The sequence below is a fragment of the Xiphophorus hellerii genome, chromosome 10 (genome assembly GCF_003331165.1).
Source record: "Xiphophorus hellerii strain 12219 chromosome 10, Xiphophorus_hellerii-4.1, whole genome shotgun sequence".
Taxonomy (NCBI): domain Eukaryota; kingdom Metazoa; phylum Chordata; class Actinopteri; order Cyprinodontiformes; family Poeciliidae; genus Xiphophorus; species Xiphophorus hellerii.
Genome location: NC_045681.1, coordinates 9,228,397 through 9,247,423, shown reverse-complemented (window position 1 = coordinate 9,247,423; position 19,027 = coordinate 9,228,397). Strand labels below are relative to the sequence as shown.

The 19,027-nt window shown below is 38.8% G+C and overlaps 1 protein-coding gene across 1 annotated transcript; it reads right to left on the bottom strand.

Moving 5' to 3' along the window:
• Positions 1-1,197: 1,197 nt before the first annotated feature.
• trim8b (tripartite motif containing 8b) lies at positions 1,198-17,811 on the bottom strand. Its single transcript, XM_032573781.1, has 5 exons — positions 15,298-17,811; positions 6,615-6,710; positions 4,937-5,202; positions 3,601-3,716; positions 1,198-3,512 (listed from the first exon to the last, which is right to left on the bottom strand). The coding sequence occupies exons 1-5, from the start codon at positions 15,901-15,903 to the stop codon at positions 2,809-2,811; spliced, it is 1,788 nt and encodes a 595-aa protein (XP_032429672.1). The 5' UTR covers positions 15,904-17,811; the 3' UTR covers positions 1,198-2,808.
• Between the last annotated feature and the right edge of the window lie 1,216 nt (positions 17,812-19,027).

The following is a 19,027-nucleotide window of genomic DNA, read 5'->3' as shown; positions in this document are numbered from 1 at the left end:
CACAGATTCTAAAATTTTGATAATATTCCCATGACAAGTTGCAGAATGTTTTGTACACTGAAACACAAATGTTACCAAATATTTTTGGTCTAGCTTCTAGTGCAAATATCTTCGTACACTTGAAATAAGATAAAGCTAACCTGCAGCTCCTATATCTTTCCTTATATGAGTGTTTTAAATCAATAATTCCTTATTATTGATGAAAAAGTACTAGTTCCATTGGCAAATTATTTCACTTATAACATTTTCCCATGTGTTCCAATGATGGTGCAATTATATTTCCACTGAAATAATCTTAAATGTATTTTATATAAATTTTCTTAAATTTCTAAAGAGATATAAAGCAAAAAACAAGTATTTATTCTCGAGTTTAGATGAAAAACATTATTGTCTTGTGAACTTGATGGTAAAAACACTCATCCAATGTTTGCATGGGCTGTAAAGAAGGGTGTATTTATTTTTCCAGAACAAATTGAGGTGTGTAGGTTGATGGTAAATTTGAAAAAAAAAAAGGGCCTCTTTTCTATTTCTTTTTTTTATGGTTATTTTAATTTTTTTTACTATTTTAACTATAAATACAACTTAATTTAAATGTCTTGTAATCCAATTTTAACTGCAAAAACAAGTGATCGTCCCCAGGAACAAACGACTTTCACAATGAGAAATCAAGGCGTGAAACAGGATGTATTTGAACACTAACACACTTCTTGGTTTGCCGTTTTATGGGATTTATTTACAGTAACAAAAATATAGGATATCACCACTTCTATCCTTTAAATGAGATGATGGGATTTGCACGTGAACAGTTAACAGCAGAGACCAGATTAAATTATTCGTTTATTTGGAACCCATCTCCAAATCACGTCGGCAACTTTTCTTTTTTTTCCTCTTTTTTTTTTAACTTCCCATTTCACAAAATATTTACAAAAAACGATACTTTCCCCCCCCCGCTATAATGTTAGCTGTTGTAACAACTCCTTTATAGGATGATGAATCATTGCTTACATCTCTCATCTTTGTTCTTTTAGAAAAAGTTCATGAAAAACTTCCTCCCGCTGTTTGTTTCTTTCATACAGTCATTTAAAACGGCATACAGTCCCCGCCTTCCCCATTGTTCTGCGTTTGAGTGCTTAAAAAAAACAGAAATTCTTCCTTGCATGCTTTCAGCTGCAAACAGGAAGCCAAGAGCTCATGTGCTTGTTTTTTTTTTTGTTTTTTTTAGAGGAAGTGACATCTTTGCCCTGCAGGAAGTACAATTACAGCATCGTCAGATCGTCCAGATGCATGATTGGTTTGGTTTGTCCAGTTTCTGTCTCTACATGATTCCTACAGATGTACCAAATAACACAAAGCCATAGTAATCACAAAGAAAGGGGGAAAAAGTCTTCGTAGGTTTTTGTTTGCCCTCTTGTGGCAGCAGGAAGGGAGTTTAAGGAATTAGGGGGCTGCTGGTGCCCCAAAGACGCAGATCTGTAGGCCCGTCCCCCCCCTCTCCTGTAGCAGGAAGGCGTCCACAAGTGCATTGTGGGTGTTCCATGGAAGAGCGTTTTGCGTTCAAGCTGTGCGACGCATCCCTGAACTTAGCAAATGAAAAGGAAGAAGAAGTGCAGAGTTGATAAAAATCAAAAAGAGACAGAGAGAGCGGGAAGAAGTGGCAGCCATCTTCTCCTCTTTTTAAAAAGGATCAAACAAAGTCGGCTTGTGGACAAAAATAATATATGAACATCATAAGGCAGCTGGGCCTCAGCATAACTGCAGGGGTGATTATATCAAGAGAAACACGAGCTGAAACCAGAAGCCTGTTATCTCCTTTTCCCTTTAGCCTCGGTGAAGAATTGTGTAGAAGAATGAAAACATTATTTCTAATAACAGTTCATTTTCTATCAATTTGATTCCTATTCTATAAATAAAAAGATTAACATCACCCTCTTGTCTCCAGATAAAGTTTTTTTGTTTTTTTTTCCCTGTGTAAAAACGCAGAGCCGAGTTGTGCCAAAGTGAGCAGAGTTTGTGTTTTATCTACATGAAACACTGGATAAAATTAAAGGAACATTAAAACAGATCAACCCTGCCCCCGAATGTGTGTGTGTGTGTCTTCTATATGTGTGTGCAGATGCAAACACAATTTCATTCACTGCAAAAACAAACTCTTACCAAATATTTTTGGTCTAGTTTCTATTAAAAATTTCTGATTTGTAGCAAACGTTTCGAAAGAAAGCAACTCTTTAGCCTCAAATTTATCCTTGTACTGAAAATAAATTTAATGTAGCGAGCCCAAAAAGTTTAAAAATTTTAAACAAGATGCCTCTTAACACAGTAAGTGTGCAAAATTCTTTTTAATTTTTGGATCTAAAATGAATAACATCCCTTTTTTATTAAAGAAATCCCCAAATTTTTTTTCCTTTGGTTCATGTGGTAAAAAGTTAGGACACCCTGTTTTTAAGTCAATAATTCCTTTAATATTGTTGAAAATGTACTTGGCAGATTATTTCACTTATAACAAGACATTTTCTCCATGTAATAGTAGAAATAATCTATTGGTGGTATTACTAATTTTTCATTAACATTAAAGGAACAAACTTAAAACAAGTTCCTATATCTTCCTGAAAAGATATTTGCAAGTTAGTTTTGTTTTATTTCAACTTTACTAAAATATTTGCACTAGAAACCAGAGAAAAATACTTGGTCGGATTTTGTTTTTGCAGTGTTCGTGAGCTCGGCCACTATATGTGGTTTTCAGATTTATAAATCTGTAAAGGTGTGTGCTATTTTGGTGCCCGTCTCTATTTTAAGAGCATAACCGCTGCGTTAACTGGTGACGTAGTGCTTGGTGGACGGTTGCCCGTACAGCCCGTAGAAATCAGCATGTCTGTGCGTCTGTGAGGCGTCTATCCAGTCCCTCACCGCCAGCCCCTGCATGGACGGCCCTCCAGAGGCCAGGCCGGGAGGGGGCGGGTAGTCTTGGGGGCTCACCCAGGGGAAGGAGCCCGAGCGCGGGTAGGGAGGGTGGCTGCGGTGGCCTGACACCGACGGCACTCCGGAGCAGTAGCAGTTATCCATGGTGCAGACCAGGATCTTCCTGCCGCCGTACTGCGGCAGCACGGCCTGCTGGGAGGAGTGGGAGGAGCCGCTGCCCCCCGGCGGGAAGTGGGAGGAGCCGAACACGGAGCCGGAGTGATGGTTGGTCAGGGAGCCGCTCCCGCTTCCGGCGCCGCCGCCCTCACCGATGTGGGGCGGCGCACAGGGGCCCAGAGTCTGCTGGTTGGCGGACTGGCCCTCTCCGGAGGCGGAGCCGGACCCCAGGTAGGGCTGCTTGGCTAACGACGAAGAGGAAGAAGAGGAGGAAGATGAGGATGAGTCTTTGAAACCCGGAGTGGCGTTTTTCCCCGTGCTGCCGTTTCCCTCCGGGAAGGCGGTGGAATGTTTCCGTTTCTCCGCCCCGGAGCCGGAGCTCTGGCCACTGGGGAAAGCGGCGACGGTCTGCAGGAACGCCGACGGCGGGGTGAGAGGAACTGAGACAAAACATACAAATTAAAAAGATTAAAAACTTAATCACAGCCATGAGGTTGATTCTCCACGTGCCAATGTTACGCTGCCTACCCTCAAGCGTTCGCTTCAAGCTCTTCTCTCGCTTTGAGATCTCAGAAAGAAACAGCTTAGAGTTCAGATTCCCCACTTTGTAAGGAGGGAGGCTGCTTCCCACGCAGGCCTGAGACCTGCAACAAGGTGACAACAGCAAGAAATCATGATGAAGCATCGCAATAAAGTAGAACATATTCAAAATGTTTGTTTCTGTAATTCACTTCAGAAAGCTAAACTCGTTTGTTAAAATTGATTTATGACACACAAAGTGATATCCTTCAAACACATTTTTTTCCTGTTAAGGAATTTAGTTACAAAGAAAACTTAAATACTGAATAAGATTATTAAAAAATATTTTTAATACAGAAATGCCGAGTTAATGCTGCATCATCACTGACAAAAAGCTAATTTCTAAAGAAGCTCGCTATTCACAAAGTACTGCATCCAAGAACATTAATGGAAAGTTTAGTAGAAGAAAAAACTAATGTAAATAAAATAAAAAAGTGGAGAGCCAGAGAATCCAAACTGCTTAAAGTCCAGTGTGAAATTTTCCACAGTAAGTGATTTGTTTGTGTTTCATTCATGTCCAAAGACAGCACAGCCAATCAGCCAAACCCTGATTTAATGACTGGTTTCACTGCGCTTTATTGGGCTACAAACTTTGCCTGTGGCAGAATTGATCAGTATTTTTCATTTTTTTCAAGGAGAAATGATCAAATATGATTTAAAAGCCAGAGCAATAGAAAAACAAAAACAATGGAATCATCTTTCTACTTTAGCTCAGAGGCTAAAGGTTCAAATCCGATTCTAATTTCAGCAAAATTAGCCATCAATTGTTCTGACTAATCACCCTCACATATTAGGGTGATGACCCTCACATGACACCTTCACATATTATGACGGCCGTCTGCGATCTGGTAGATAAAATCAAGGTCCCTCCTGTGAACTGAACCAGTTCAGGAACTCGTTTGTTCCTGTTTCCAGTAAATTGCTAAACGACACTGCTAAGACAAAATGTGCAATCACCACTGCTGATCTCCTCCATGACACGCTGCATCGATGCAACAGTTCGCATATGAGCCATATGGCTTAAAAATAAAATTTTTACATTTTTTCATACCAGAATGATTTTTCCTCACTTTGTTTTCTAAAAAAGAAATTACAAATGACATAAAACATTTCTGAGGGCGTGCTGTGGTGGCGTAGGGGATAGCGCGACCCACGTTTGGAGGCCTCGAGTCCGTCGCGGGTTCAATTCCCGGACCCGGCGACATTTGCCGCATGTCTTCCTCCCTGTCCAGGCAAAAAATGAGATGATCTCCTCTAAACGATCCAGATGCTTCAGGTCTCTCACCTGTCTGTGAGGATTTTAACGGGTTTTGTGTTCTTCATGAAGCTCAGCTCCTCCGCCTTGCTGAAGGCCGTGTGGATGGAGCTCAGCAGCTTCTGGGCCTCGTGCCGCTGCTCCCCCAGGGCCAGAATCTGCGCCGCGTTCTCCTGGAAGAAGCGAGCCTGAGCCCGGTCCAGGGCCTCCAGCGTACGGCCGAGGTCCTCCTCCAGGAGCTGATGCATGCGCTGGTACTGCAGGCGCACCTCCTCTTTCAGCTCACACACTCTGTCCTGTGGGCAGTTCAAGAGTGAATTAAAACTGCTGTATGGATATTTCTAGAAAAAAATATATGCTTTTTATTTTTTAAAAATTGTCTCCATTTTGTGAAAGCATAGTATGAGACAGATAACACTGGTCAACAGCCAACAAAAATGTCTGGGGGTTTTTCAACTGTTTTAGGATGATTTTGATGGGCTGAATCCAAAAATCACGTTGGTTTTGCTCAATCGGGTCAACTTTCTGAAATAAATGCGTATTAGTTTGGGATGCAGTCATGACGGCTGAAAACTGTTAGACTGAAGAGAGACATTTCTGCTGCTCAGCATACGAGGCGTTCGAAGAAACAGAAGCTCATGCCCTGAATTTTGCACAGTGAAGACGTAATGTTCAATTTACATGTACTTACCATTACCTGTGTTTATTACTCAATTTACAGAAAGTTTGTATCATTTAGTTAATATACTTTGGTATAAAACTTTTTTTTTCTCCTAAAACATTTTTTGGATGAGAAATCTTGACAGAAATGAAGTGATAATGTCACAAAAATGTCATCAATTTAGTGAGAAGATCAGATTTTTTCTAAACCAAATTAGAATAAAAACCGGACATGATTGAGAAAAATGGATGTCAATTTTGGATTCAGTGGTGCAAAATAGTCCTAAATCAGTGGAAAAAACATAGAAAACTTATAAAAATATTTTTTAGTAGCCCAATGTTATCCCTGAGCTAATAATGCCGTCTACTGAAATGCACAGCTCCCGACCAAAAACAACCAATCAGAGCCAGAAGGCAGGTCTTAGCGCTGTCAATCAACCTAATGTACTCGCTGATAAAAATGCCATTGGCGGAGAAATAACTTACAGTTACAGGAAAACCAGTTATCTGCCGTTATTGGCTAGTTGGTCATGCTAACTAGCCTTAGCATTAAAACCTACCTTCTCACTTTCATTGTCAGAAGGCAGAGGAGCTAGATATTTTTTCACAGATTATCTGTCTCATACCATACTCAGGGTTTCCTCAGTTTATTATTAGCCTGGCGGGCCACCAAGCTTGACTTGTGCCCCCACCAGGCTTAGCATTGCTTATTTGTTTAAGTTTTTTTTTTTTATGTTTGCATTTTGTAAGACTTTATAGTTGGTGTTCAGACATTAACCTTCCAGTCTTCCAAAACTGCATGACTTTCAAGTGATATATTCAAATCTCCTGTCAACTTTAAACATTTTTTAACTCAAAAACATGGCTGCCGGCTGGATGATTGACCTAGCGTCTCAACCCCGGGCTTAGCAAGTTTTCTGGGGGAAACCCAGAAAACTTGCACACCGCAAGTCTTATATGTCAAATTTGCAAAAATATATATCGTTTATAAATGTTGCATACTGCAGCTTTACAGCTAAAATGTGTGAATAAAGTCCTTCATACGTACCTCCACTGTACACTTGTCAGAGTCAAGTTTGCAGAGCTGCTCTTCTATCTCCTGCACTCGCTCCTCCACGCGCTCCTGCTGTCTCAGCAGGTTTTGCTGGAAAAAAAAAAAAAGCCAAGAAAAAAGGGAAGTTATAACCTCCAGTTAGCCACAAGCATTCGCTCACCATACCAGAGATACTAGAACTCCTGGAGCTGGCTAATTTAGTCTCCATCCAACATGCAATCCCTGCTAGGGAGGTAAGGAGGGGGATGCTGCCATGGCAACCAGCAGCTATTTAGTGTTTGCATTAGAGAGTGAGGACCGAAGTTGGGGGAGCTGGAGGCAGAGAGCAGAGATAGATAAATGGTCAGTAAAAAGCTCCGGCAGCTCTGCTCTCCCCTTGGTGCACCTCCGCCTCTTCCTCCTCCTCCTCTTCCTCCCCCGTCCAGCACTTTCCTCCTAAAAGACATTAGATCACCCACTGGAAGCTGCTCCATGAGCCGTGGCAATGTTTTAGCAACAGCACCTGTTATTTCTGGGAGGAGGATGGCATGTGAGCAGCGGCAGACGGCTGCTCAGCCAAACTATCTCCCTGCACGGCAAAAACAAAAACATCTTTTCAAGTATTTCTGATCCAATTTCAAGCGCAAATATCTTAGCAAGCCTGAAATAACACAAAACTAACATACAGATAACTTTTTAAGCAAGATACAGGAGTTTTTTTTAAAGTCAATAATTCCTTAATATTGATTTTTTTTAAAAGTACTAGTTTCACTGGCAGATTATTTCATTTATAACTAGTAGTTTTTCTAAAATTTGAGTTAGTAAATTTGAAATAAGACAAAACTAATATGTTGTGTTTTTGCAGTGTGTTCAGCTTTAGCTGCAAATAAACTAGACATAGGTGCTTATTAATTATTATTATTATTATTAGGACTGGACAATCTGGCTTACAAATAAAATCTTTGATTTTATTAAAAGATAAAAACGTATTTATTGTCCAGCACTAAGTATTGTTTTATTTCAATAATTATTATTACTATTATTATTATCATCATTATTTATTTTTAATGATATGTGATGATGTGCAACATTAAATGGCAGAAAAAAAACTGATTTTTAAAGTAACTATTTGGACCTGTTCAACTCATGGTGTCCAAAGTGTGGGCTGGGGGCCATTTGTGGCCCTCAAAGTGATTTTTTTAAGCCCCTTATGCTACTCTTATAGGGTACTGAATTTAATCAATAACTAAACGCTTTGTATCTTTAATATTTGTGGTAGCAAGTAAAACTTAATGAGCATGTGCACAGTGTCACCAATAAGAGAACTTTTTATGGTTCATTATCATTAAAAATTACATGAATAACAAAGAGGAGTTTCCAAAAGAATAAAATAGGCCTATAAGTCTTATTATTGTCTGAATCTTCTTGCATTAGAAATACTATTAGTATTACTGTTTTATTCGTTTACCTTTATACTTTCATATCGGAGAAAGATTTAGCAACCCAGAACCAGAATCAAACATGGAGAACCAACATTTAGCTTTGTACTTTACAACTCTAGAACAAACTTAGACAGTACCATCTACTTAGCAACCCAGAACAACTGGAACCAACATTTAGTTTTATAATCAAACATGGAGAACCAACCAAAATTTAGCTTTATACTTTTAATATTGGAGCAAGACCCAGAGAAACACGCGTTAGTTTACTCAGCAACCCAGAACGGGAATCAAACATGGAGAACCAACATTTAGCTTTATACAAATCTAGAACTTAACCCAAAACAACATTTACTTTTATACTCTAATCCAGAACAAACTTAAGGTCCAGAGAAACCTCTATTAGTTTATAAATTACGCACTACTTTTGTACTTTTCTCTTTTTTGCTGTTACCCTCATCTTTTGGTCTTTCTTTTGATTTTGTTGTTTTGTTTGTATTTCCTTGTAATTTGTGTAAAGCACTTTGAACTGCCTCGTTGCTGAAAATGTGCTACATAAATACAGTTACCTAACATTATCATAACTTATGAAAATACTTCTCTTTATTCAAAACTGCTCATCTATAAACATTCTGCAATCCTTATCGATTTAGTATTGGGGATAATCTGCAAACTTAAATATCCTCACAAGTAAAACAGAAAACATGCATTAATTTCGCAGCCAAGCCTAAAGAGAGAGAGAGTGAATCCTAAATGATCAGCTGCTCCCTCCAGCTGAAGGTTTCTTCACATGCCATCATCATCCTCAGCACAGAGGCATTCCAGCACAAAGCAGCTGATTTCACCATTAGTGATCAGCTGCTTTAGAGGCTGATAGGAAGGAAAAGCTGCACAGTGTCGGGTCTCGGCGGCACATGGTCGGGAATCGCTGCCCTACATAGCTCTGTTACATGCACAGTTGGTTGGATCCAGGACGGTGACCTGGTTGTGCTGACTGATTGAGTTAGGCTCTGAGCAGAAGTCAGCGCAGGACCAGGAGGAAGAAGAGGAAGAGGGGGAGGGGGCGTGTCTAGCTACATGTATGGGATACCTTTGGGGGAGGGAAGCAGAGGTTAAAAAACAGAGGAAGGGTGCTCTTCAGCTGTCATTTCACTACAGAGCCCCTTCCATCAGCGCAGGAGAGGAGGGCTAGGGGGAAGGTCGGGTCTGGCTTTGGGTGGCTGCTGGATGGCGAGAGGGAGGTGAAAGAGGTTTGGGGGCTGATAGAGGTGGAGAGCAGGGCGAGGGAGGGGCTGCAGGGCGGTGAGTGCACCACCATCATCATCATCAACATGAGGACAAAATGGCAAATATCTAAATATATGGATGAACTGTTCCTGGTCCTAGAACGGCTGACTAAAGTCACATAATTACAAATTTCTGATAAATATTGAGTCATTAAATATTATTATTATTACTTTGTTCTTAGTTATGTATGCACGTTTGCTTTTGTCCTACTGATTTCTTGTTTTCAAAAACATGTTTGAAATAAATAAATGAATAAATGAAAACATAATTACTTTTAATGTAATATTTACATTATATTAAAATTAGGACCAGGACGTTAAAGTGTCAATTTCAATTAATTAATTACAAAGATTTTAACGTGTTAAAAATTTTAACACAATCACATTTGTTTTTTTCTGCACCTAAAAGTCTTGAGCTGGAACCTTTCTTGCGTGTTTCTAGTACGTCCATAAATGTGACGTACTAGCATCTGCAAACAAATTTATGGATGACAAAACTGCTTTACTTGGACCATTTTATTTGCTTCAAAAATTTTTATTGTTGTGTTCAAGTTGTGCTAAAAGGAATTAGCCAATCACCAAAGTCAATGCTAAACATGTTGCTGCAGCAGAGACGCCCCAACACTGTCGTCAGCAGTGCAGTGCACGGCACTCTTAGTATAAAGACCATGACAGTCTGGATGGATTTTAAGATTTAAAATTTCAGAAAGTTATTCTGTCATTATTTATTTCAAACAGACAAAAAGTAAAAACACTAAAAAATTTATTGAAACAAATTATCATGCCCAACTGGCAAGCAATTTTACATTATCTGTTCGAATTTAAATCTTCAAACGTCAGATAAACTTAAATTATTTCCACATTACATTACATGACACTTAAATCTCATATTCTCAACCTTAAATGTACAATTATTTATACATTTTGATCCTTGGGGCACCCATTCTATGCAACATATTTCCCAATGATGCATTAACAGTTTTTTAAGCTGGTTTATATTTGTACTTTTTCTGTACTGTCAGTTTTCTTATTTCTACAGCATTTCAGTGCAATACAGTGCAAATAACATCTCAATATCAGCGTGTGCAATATCTATATCACAAACTTGCCTTTTACATGCTAATGTAATATTTAACCAGGTGGACAAAGCTTTACAGGAGAAGATGCTCCAATTGGACAAAGAAAGAAAATAGCAACTGATATTGGCATCGCAATAATTACCAGTATTGTGCAGCAATATATAGATTTTTCAAAACATTAGTCTTGGTTAAAACATGAGCTGTAGATCAAAAAAAGTCTTGATCTCTAAGGAATTTATCTGGGAAACAAGAACAACACCTACAAAACATTATTAGAGATGGAAAGCCACTATATATTAATCTCTGCAACAGCACCAATAACCTGATTATTTTTTTATGTGCAACCAAATATAAAATTGCTCGTCAGACCTGTTTTAACCATCTGGTACAAATCGAATAACCTGGATCAATACAGCACAAGTTAGAATATTTAAAACTTAATCAGGGCCATTCGTGCTCAGTGTTATGTCTGCATTTATCTGAAAACATAAGAATGGAAACATGCAGGTTTTTTCCTGATTTGGCACCTTTTAGTTGTTTTCCCTGTAAGTTTTAACTGCCTTATAACACTAGAAATCAAAATCAAGATGTTAGTTTTAAAAGTTTATTGGAAAAAAGGGTTGATGGGGTTTTATATGGCAGGTATTTTAGACAAATAAATGTAGGGCATTTTAGAAATGGCAATAAAAAAGTAAAAGCAACACCACATTTAAACAACAAATGGCTTCCTAACCAAGGTTTATATTTAAAAACTAATCCATTAATCTTTTGGATTTGGACGGTGAGAACTCTGCTGATGTTTGTTTTTACAAATGTTTTATTACTCACAATTCAAACCGCATGAAAAACACCAGATTGCAAAGATAAACAAAACAGTGATGGGTAGGGATCCACCGATCACAAGTTGGTGGCCAAATTCTGTAAAGCCGTAACCTGCTGATACTAATTTCTCTTTTTAAAAGCTATAAGAGCAGCTTTGAAAATATATTTGTTCCAGTCTTTCTAGCAGTAATTATTTATATTGGGAGCAGAGGTTACATGTTAAAACAAGGAAAATGATAACAGTGTAGATTTTAAGCCAATAACATTTAAGATGTTAATGCTGCTGAATTGTTAACATTAAAAACAGACCAACAAAGCCTTAGTTTAACAAAAGCTGTCAATATTTCCAAGTTCAGAGTATTCAATGCAGAAAGTTGAAAAAGATAAAACATAACACCTTTGCTGTTTCGCCTTCCGTCAGGAGCAACTTCCACACCAAAGTGTGTTGTTTCTATTAGCCCGACCTGGTAGCCTATAGGGTTGTGCAATCATTGAACATAAAAAATATACCCTCAAAATTTCCATTTTTAAAATTATTTTTTAATAAATATCCAAAGGTAGAAAACACCAAAAGTAGTAGGGTTGAAACGATTAATTGTGATGAATCAATTATTGATATATACCGTCAACTAATTTAGTAATTGGTTAATTGTGGTTAACTGAAGTATAAAGATTCAAAAAAGTCAAATTACTGAAAGAACACAAAGCCAAAACTATTTTAAAAAACCAAAAACATACATGTTCCACTTACGACAAAAATATCTTGGTTTTGGCTTCACCTGGTTCAAATTCTGTAAAACAAAATTTATGCACCTTTTGCTGTCCATGTATCAGTTAATCAAAAACAATAAACAGATCAATGTTACTGTACACTAAGTTTTTTATGTGTTGATGTTAGAAGTTTTTTTTTTGCTTTGCTACAAATGTTTAAGTGTTCACTAAAAAATGTTTGTTAGGCAATAGAATCTTCATTTTCTAATTTTAAAAAAGGAATTGATTTGTTTATTTGCATCTTTTAATGTTTTTCTAATATTGTATAAAGAAAGCTTGAATAAAAAATCTGTAGATTGTGCTCTTCTTTTTCTTATCCAATAGATAGATTCATTGATAATTAAAATAACCAGCAGTTACAGCTCTAAAAAGTAGTTTCTATACATTTCTTGTTTCTTGGGGTAAAACTGTAATATTGCATGTTAGTAAAAGTAGAAGATTCTGTTCAGTTTTTAATAGTTCCACCCGACGGCCATGTCACGGACCCTCAGAGGATATTTAACTGTACATACAGCTGAGTCATAGCATTACCAACAGGAAAGGCAGCCTTGTATGTCATGGTTGACACCTAAAAATGTTGGGTGAACTATATGAGTCAGCGAGCAGTGACGCCTTCGTGTTTCTCCTCTCGGCCAAACTGTATTGTCACACCTTATTTAAACGTTTTTAAAACCGGCGAGAGCAACCGGTGTGACCCCTGTGCGAACCAGAGGTGGTGAGCACACCGGACCCCTCCCCCAGAAACCGAATAGGTTGAAAACAAAAAAAAAAAAAACAGAAAAGTCCGCAGAGGCAAGTGATGAATCACTTTAATCCCTCTTTCCTTCGACTTCTCTCCAACTGCCCCCCCTCGTCTCGACAACTGGTGATCCCTGTGCTCGGATGCACCTGTGCTGGGGAGATAAGGCCCTCTGAGGGGCCCTCATTGTTCCTCCCTCCACCGCATTGTTTGCCATTCCAACAGATGAGAATGGAGGCTTGGAAAGGGCCGCAACTGAAAACATGCCGGATAAGAGTGGAAGCACTCAAAATGCACGCATTTCATAAAAACATGAACATCTTATTTTGATTTTTTTTTTTTTTCCCCCCCATCAGATTTTCATCCCAAATTTCTCCAGTCAAGTAATTTTAAATGACAGCGAGAGATCACAGAATGTGGCACTTGTTATGTTGATGTTAAGAATATAAAGTAGATGTAAAGAACACTCTTTTGGTTAGTGAAGCGGCATTATCAAAACACTTGAACTTTCCTTTTTGATAACCGATAATCTGACAAACTCCAACAAGTCAGATCTGGAAAATTTACAAGTGGATGCCAGTTTGAATTTTTGGTCGTTTCTGGATTTAACTGGATATGAAAAGGAGTCGATTGCCACAGAATATTTTAGGGATGTTTCATAGCTGCTGTGGCAAGTGATGATTTAAGGTTTTTTTATGATCTAATCAGTTAGCTGTCAGGAAGTGGTGTCATTTGGCTCCAATGCCTAAAATTGACTCCCAGGAGGTTGCTTGTGTTTATTTTTGGCCTGATTAGGGTCATATTTGTCATATTTTGCAAGAGCTAACTCGCCCAAATGGGCGTTAAAGCCATAAATAATGGAAATTGGGTGTAATATATGTCTTTCAGACAAACACATGAGATCAAATTTAAAAACAAAAGAGATTTGACTTTTGATCATTTGTTTAGAATTCAAAAGAAAACTTGAAAAACAAAAAAAAATTAAATTCTAGATAATTATTTAGTGAGTAGGAGGTAGAGGTGTGAATTAGGGAAAAGAGAAACCGACCAATAGCCTGTTTAACTGCTTATAGCGGTGCAATGATTGGCTGATACCGATTTCTGTTTTTGTTTTTTTAGTGCTGACTGGCCAGCTCACAGTTTTTCTCCCATAAGGATTATAAACCGTTTTCTAGTCCAAAATGTGCTGCAGGCTCTTTGATGCAGCCATTTTTAATCCAACAAAATATACAGAGATTCAATGGTCATTCCCATCGTTACACAAATAATAAAAAAATGCTTGAAACACATTTCAGAACCTAAGTGCAGTTCTGAGCACAATTTTTAAAATTTGAGTTAAATTCAATATTTATTTTTAAGCTACATAATCAATCATCCTTGCAACATGTCACCCTCCTTTGACTCTTATTATACTACTTCTTGTGTGTTATCTTGCAGCATTTGGTGAAAATGAATCCATTTTGACAAGGGCTGAAATGACTAACCAGATTAATCCTGATGAATTGGCTACTGAAATATCTGTAAACTAATTTAGTAATCGATTAATTGCAGAAGTATCAACAGCCTGAGAGCAGTTAATTATACAAAACTGGGCAAAAATATACACATTTTTTATTTAAGACAGGAAAACTTTGAAAATATGTTCTACACAAAACTCCTCAAGTGGCATAGTTTTATCTTATCCCGGTTCAAATTGTGTAAAAACATAAGCACCTTTCGCTATACATTTATTAAACAACTAGCTGATGTATTGATGCTAAGTCAAGCACAAAGGTTAGAGCTTTTCGTTTGTTGATGTTAGAACTTTTTTTAGATGCTACAAATGATCAAGTGTAAAGGAATGTAGTGTTATTGCATCGTAGGCAATAAAGTGTTTCTTTTCTTATGAAAAAAAGAAAATTAACTATTGGTTTATATGTATAAAATGCTTAAATGAAATAAGCCGATTTAATGAACTGTTCAGTCGTTTAGTTGCAGCCCTACTTTTGACAGAATGTTTCTCTGTTGGAAGGGAGTGATTCCCTTCGACTGTCGCCACATGCTTGCTCAGAAGGAGCGACTGCAACTCGTTCAATGACTCAATGAAACTGGCTGGGCTTCCTGAGATAGAGACTCTTTAACCACCTGGCTTTAAAAAGTGAATCTGACTGGATTTAACTGGAATGTACGCAATTGATTTTGACTCAATTATCAGATTCAATTCATTATATATTTTTGATCAGAAATTTGAGAGATGATTAAGCCTGTTGCAATTAATCGTATGATAAATTTGAATGAGTTTAATCATTTCCATTCTGATTACAGAGACTTTATAATTCATTTTGTTTATGGTTTCCGTTGTGAGTTGTCTTTATTTCAGTTTGGTTGTGTCTCATTTTGGATATTTAAAATGTCTTCCACTTCTAGTTTAAAGAGTTCTTTACAAAAGTAAGTTTACTGTTTCAAAAACAACAATAATGAGGCAATTTATCTTCAAGGCCTGGAGAGAATAGAGTTCGTCTTTATAGATTAACTAAACATTAAATTGAAAGCATTGATGTGTGATTGATTAGTACGTCTTACTCTGATGTCGTTGCGCCGCAGCTCCACGTCGGTGACGGCGTGGCCGTGGCTGGGGTGGCACCGGGCGAAGCAGCAGTACTGGCACACCGCCGTCTGCTCGGCCTCGCAGTGGTACAGCCGGTATTCGTCGTGCTGCGGGCAGGTCCAGGCCTTGATGGCCTCCGCCTCCACCAGCAGGTGCCCCAGGGCCGAGCACGGCTGCTGCAGGTGCGTCTGGATGTGGGACTGGCAGCACGGGGCATTGCAGCGCAGGCACACCTTGACCGCAGGGAGCGGCGGGCCTCGGCGGCACAGGATGCACTGCAGCGTCGGCGTGCTGGCCTTCTCCACGCTCAGGGCGTTGTACTTCTCCACTATGTTGGACAGTTTGTGGTTCTTCTCCAGACTGGGCTTCTGCGTGTAGGCATGATTGCACTCGGGGCAGCGAGCCAGCGAGGAGTCTTTGGCCCAGGCCTCGCTGATGCAGCCCCGGCAGAAGTTGTGCTTGCAGGGCAGCTGGATGGGATCAGAGAACACGTGCAGGCAGATAGGGCAGATGAGCTCCTCCTCAAAACAGTTCCTCCACGTCTCAGCCATGTCAGAGGCCATGGTGGTGCAGGCAGGCATACAAATCAGACCTTTTTTAGGCCGCTTTGTGCGTCTCTCTCTCAATGGAAACCCGACACTCTCAAAAACCGAGTCCAGAAAGATCAATATTTGTATGCACACCCTCCCTGACAGATGACGAGTATTGCTTAGTAATGCAGCATGAAGGCAAATTCCCGGAAAACTGAGCTAAAGGAGGCTTCAGGCGAAATACCTAGGTGGATTTCAACACATAAAACAGACAGGGTGACGCTGTTCAGATTACAGGAAGCAGTGCTTTCCTTTCCTCCAAGTCACACTCGGAACCACCAGACCTGCCTTCAGTGATTCAGTGTGTGCTCACAGAACAGAACCAAACCCCGTCCGCTACAGGTAAAACCAAGGCACAGAGAACAGCGTACCATCACCCAGAGGCATGCATCTCCATGTGACACATGACAGGGATCTTGATCTTTTTTCCTGCTGCCACTCCAGGCCTTCACCCTAACCTAACGACGGATTATGGACGACTATAGCAACCAATTCAGAATGAAAAAAGGGCTGTTCAGGTCCACACCCTGGTTCCTATTCTCTATTCACACAGAGAAACGCCTCTGAAAAATGTGACTGTATTCCATAGGAGCCTCAAGGACGCCTGATTCCCTCAATAATGAGTACGCAGCGCAATGCTTTTGTCCGCTGAATTATAAATAAGCATCCAGCAGCAATCTAATCACACACAACCTGCGATCGTTTGGCCGCAGGCTGAGAAAAACCCGTCGTATTGCTGAGATGAGAGGGGGGAAAAAAACCCAAGCACAACCTTCTGTCTTTTTAATCATACACACACACACACAAAGCAATATTTCTGTTTTGATGAATATATATGTACACAAGGCCTCTGCTTTCTGCCTTATCCAATTTTCTCTCTCACAACAAAAGGCCTTATAATCCAACTCTTCTGAAAATTACACCCAGGCAAATCATGTCGAGGCTGTTTACTGCATAGTTAATCGTTTTAATGGTCCAGTCCAGCTCCTGCGCACAAAACAAAGGCTTTTAGGATCCGCAGGAATGTTGGCTGTCGTTGCAGAGCCGTTTGCTTCCCCCCTCCTCTCCTCTCTTTCTCTCGCTTTGACACATCTATCAAATGTCTCCTTCAAACAATGATTATTACCACCATTCCCTCCCCCAAATGTACCGTTTGTTTTGTACTTTGGTCTCAAATCTTATTAGCCTATCGATGCCTCAGCCTTTAGCTAACAACATATTCGTCCCACTTCCTTATCTCGATTAAATCGCCTAAATTACCTCAGACGTCACCTCACCATTTTCTACCGTAGCACAGGTACACACAAACACCGGATAGACTCCTTTCAGTAGAGCTACACTCATAGCTTTTTTGAGGCAGCCATATTTTTTTTTTATATTTAGCTAATAAAAATACAAAAATATACCCTCCTGTTCTTAAAGGGGACGTCGCGGTTTTCTGTCCTTGTTGGGGCTAGCTGTCATCAGCCATCTTGCAAATCCTCATTTAAAAAAAAAAAAACGAAAAGGAAAAAAAAGAGAGAAAATATCCGCCGAGAAAAGGTTGTAGGCTGTCTCAACGAAGCTGCTTTTCGATAGCTGAGCTACGCACAAGTACACGAAGGAAAGGTCCCGTCACTAAAAAATACAAATCTATGTCTTTCTTTCTGTTTTGTAGTCCTGAAGGAGCCGTCTGAACCGGAGGGGGGGGTTATGCTTATGCTTCGTGGCCTGATGTATCCGGTATGAGTCGATTCCGTGCTTCATAAAATCCTATACGGTTGTGAATAATAATGTGTGTTTTCTTCCCCCCCTCCTCTTCCTCTTCTCTCTTTTCTTTCTGTCTCTATCGGCCAGGCTGTGGGGAGAGAAGAGGAATGCAGACAAGCTGACTTAACCTGAGTCAAGACCGACAGCGTTAGCACACTACTTCCGGAAGGGATTTTCAAAATAAAGTTCCGAGTTCTAAAGGTTTTCTCTTATTTTTTTTTTCACAACACAGTATAAAATAAAAATAAACAGAAGCGGAGTTGAAACGTAACTAATATTTGAAAAAAAAATTGACAGAAAGATTTATTAGAACATTACCTTTTGAATGGTAATATTGAAGGATATGGAAGCGGATTAGAACCATTAAAAATAATAAATTTAACTTTAAACTCTGAACTATACAGAAGCACTTACCTGCCAGAGTAAAGGAACAAACTCTGAAACAATACCTAATTATAACATGATACAAAAATCCTTAAAACTGGATAAAAGATAAACTTTCTCATTTTAATGAGATACTTTGTCAATGTAATAAAATATAGAACTCATTATATGACAAGATTTATATAATAAAAACCAGAATATGTTCTCGTTGAAATGAGAATGTCATAAAAGTGAAACAGCAACACCTTTTTGAGTGCTGCCTGGAAGAACAGAGTGAATAAATGGAGTCTCAGATTGGTCCCCTTTATGCACTTTTAGGAAGTCGTAACCTGCCAGATTTATATCTCGTTAAAGTGAGATATAAAAATATGTTCCTTAATCCCCTTAAACTTGTTAAAACAAGAAACTTTCTTGTTATAACCAGATACTGCTTCTGAATTTATTTCCTATTTCTGGCAGTCAAAACCTTCCGTAGAATTAAATTTCTATTCCCTAAAATACCTCAGTTCCAGTGGTGATTCCAGTTTTAGCTCAGATATGTGACACAATTCCGGGTTATATAGATATACATTTTACAAGCATATTTGCAGATGTAAGCAAACCACATGCAATATTTTAATGAAACAAAGAAAAAATAAAACGTTGAGAATCTTTAAACGATCTCAGACATATTTGCCTTGACAAATGAAAGGGGACATTTTGAACTAAGGTTTTTAAGCTCATAGCAAATTAGCTTCCTAGCTAGCTAGTTAAAAATAAATACATTTCTTTAATTTATGGCAAAACTGTAGCATTACAGTACAAATATTTTCAAACAAAACACAATCAAAGATGATTTGCAATTGATTTGAATAAGCCATATTTTTAATTCAACATTTTTTGTACTTTTGTGGTTATTTTTTAGTGTGGAGCTGCGCATGCAGTTAGCTGCTGATTGGGGGGAGCTAGATCTTATAGATTTAAAAAAATGTTCAAAAGTCAA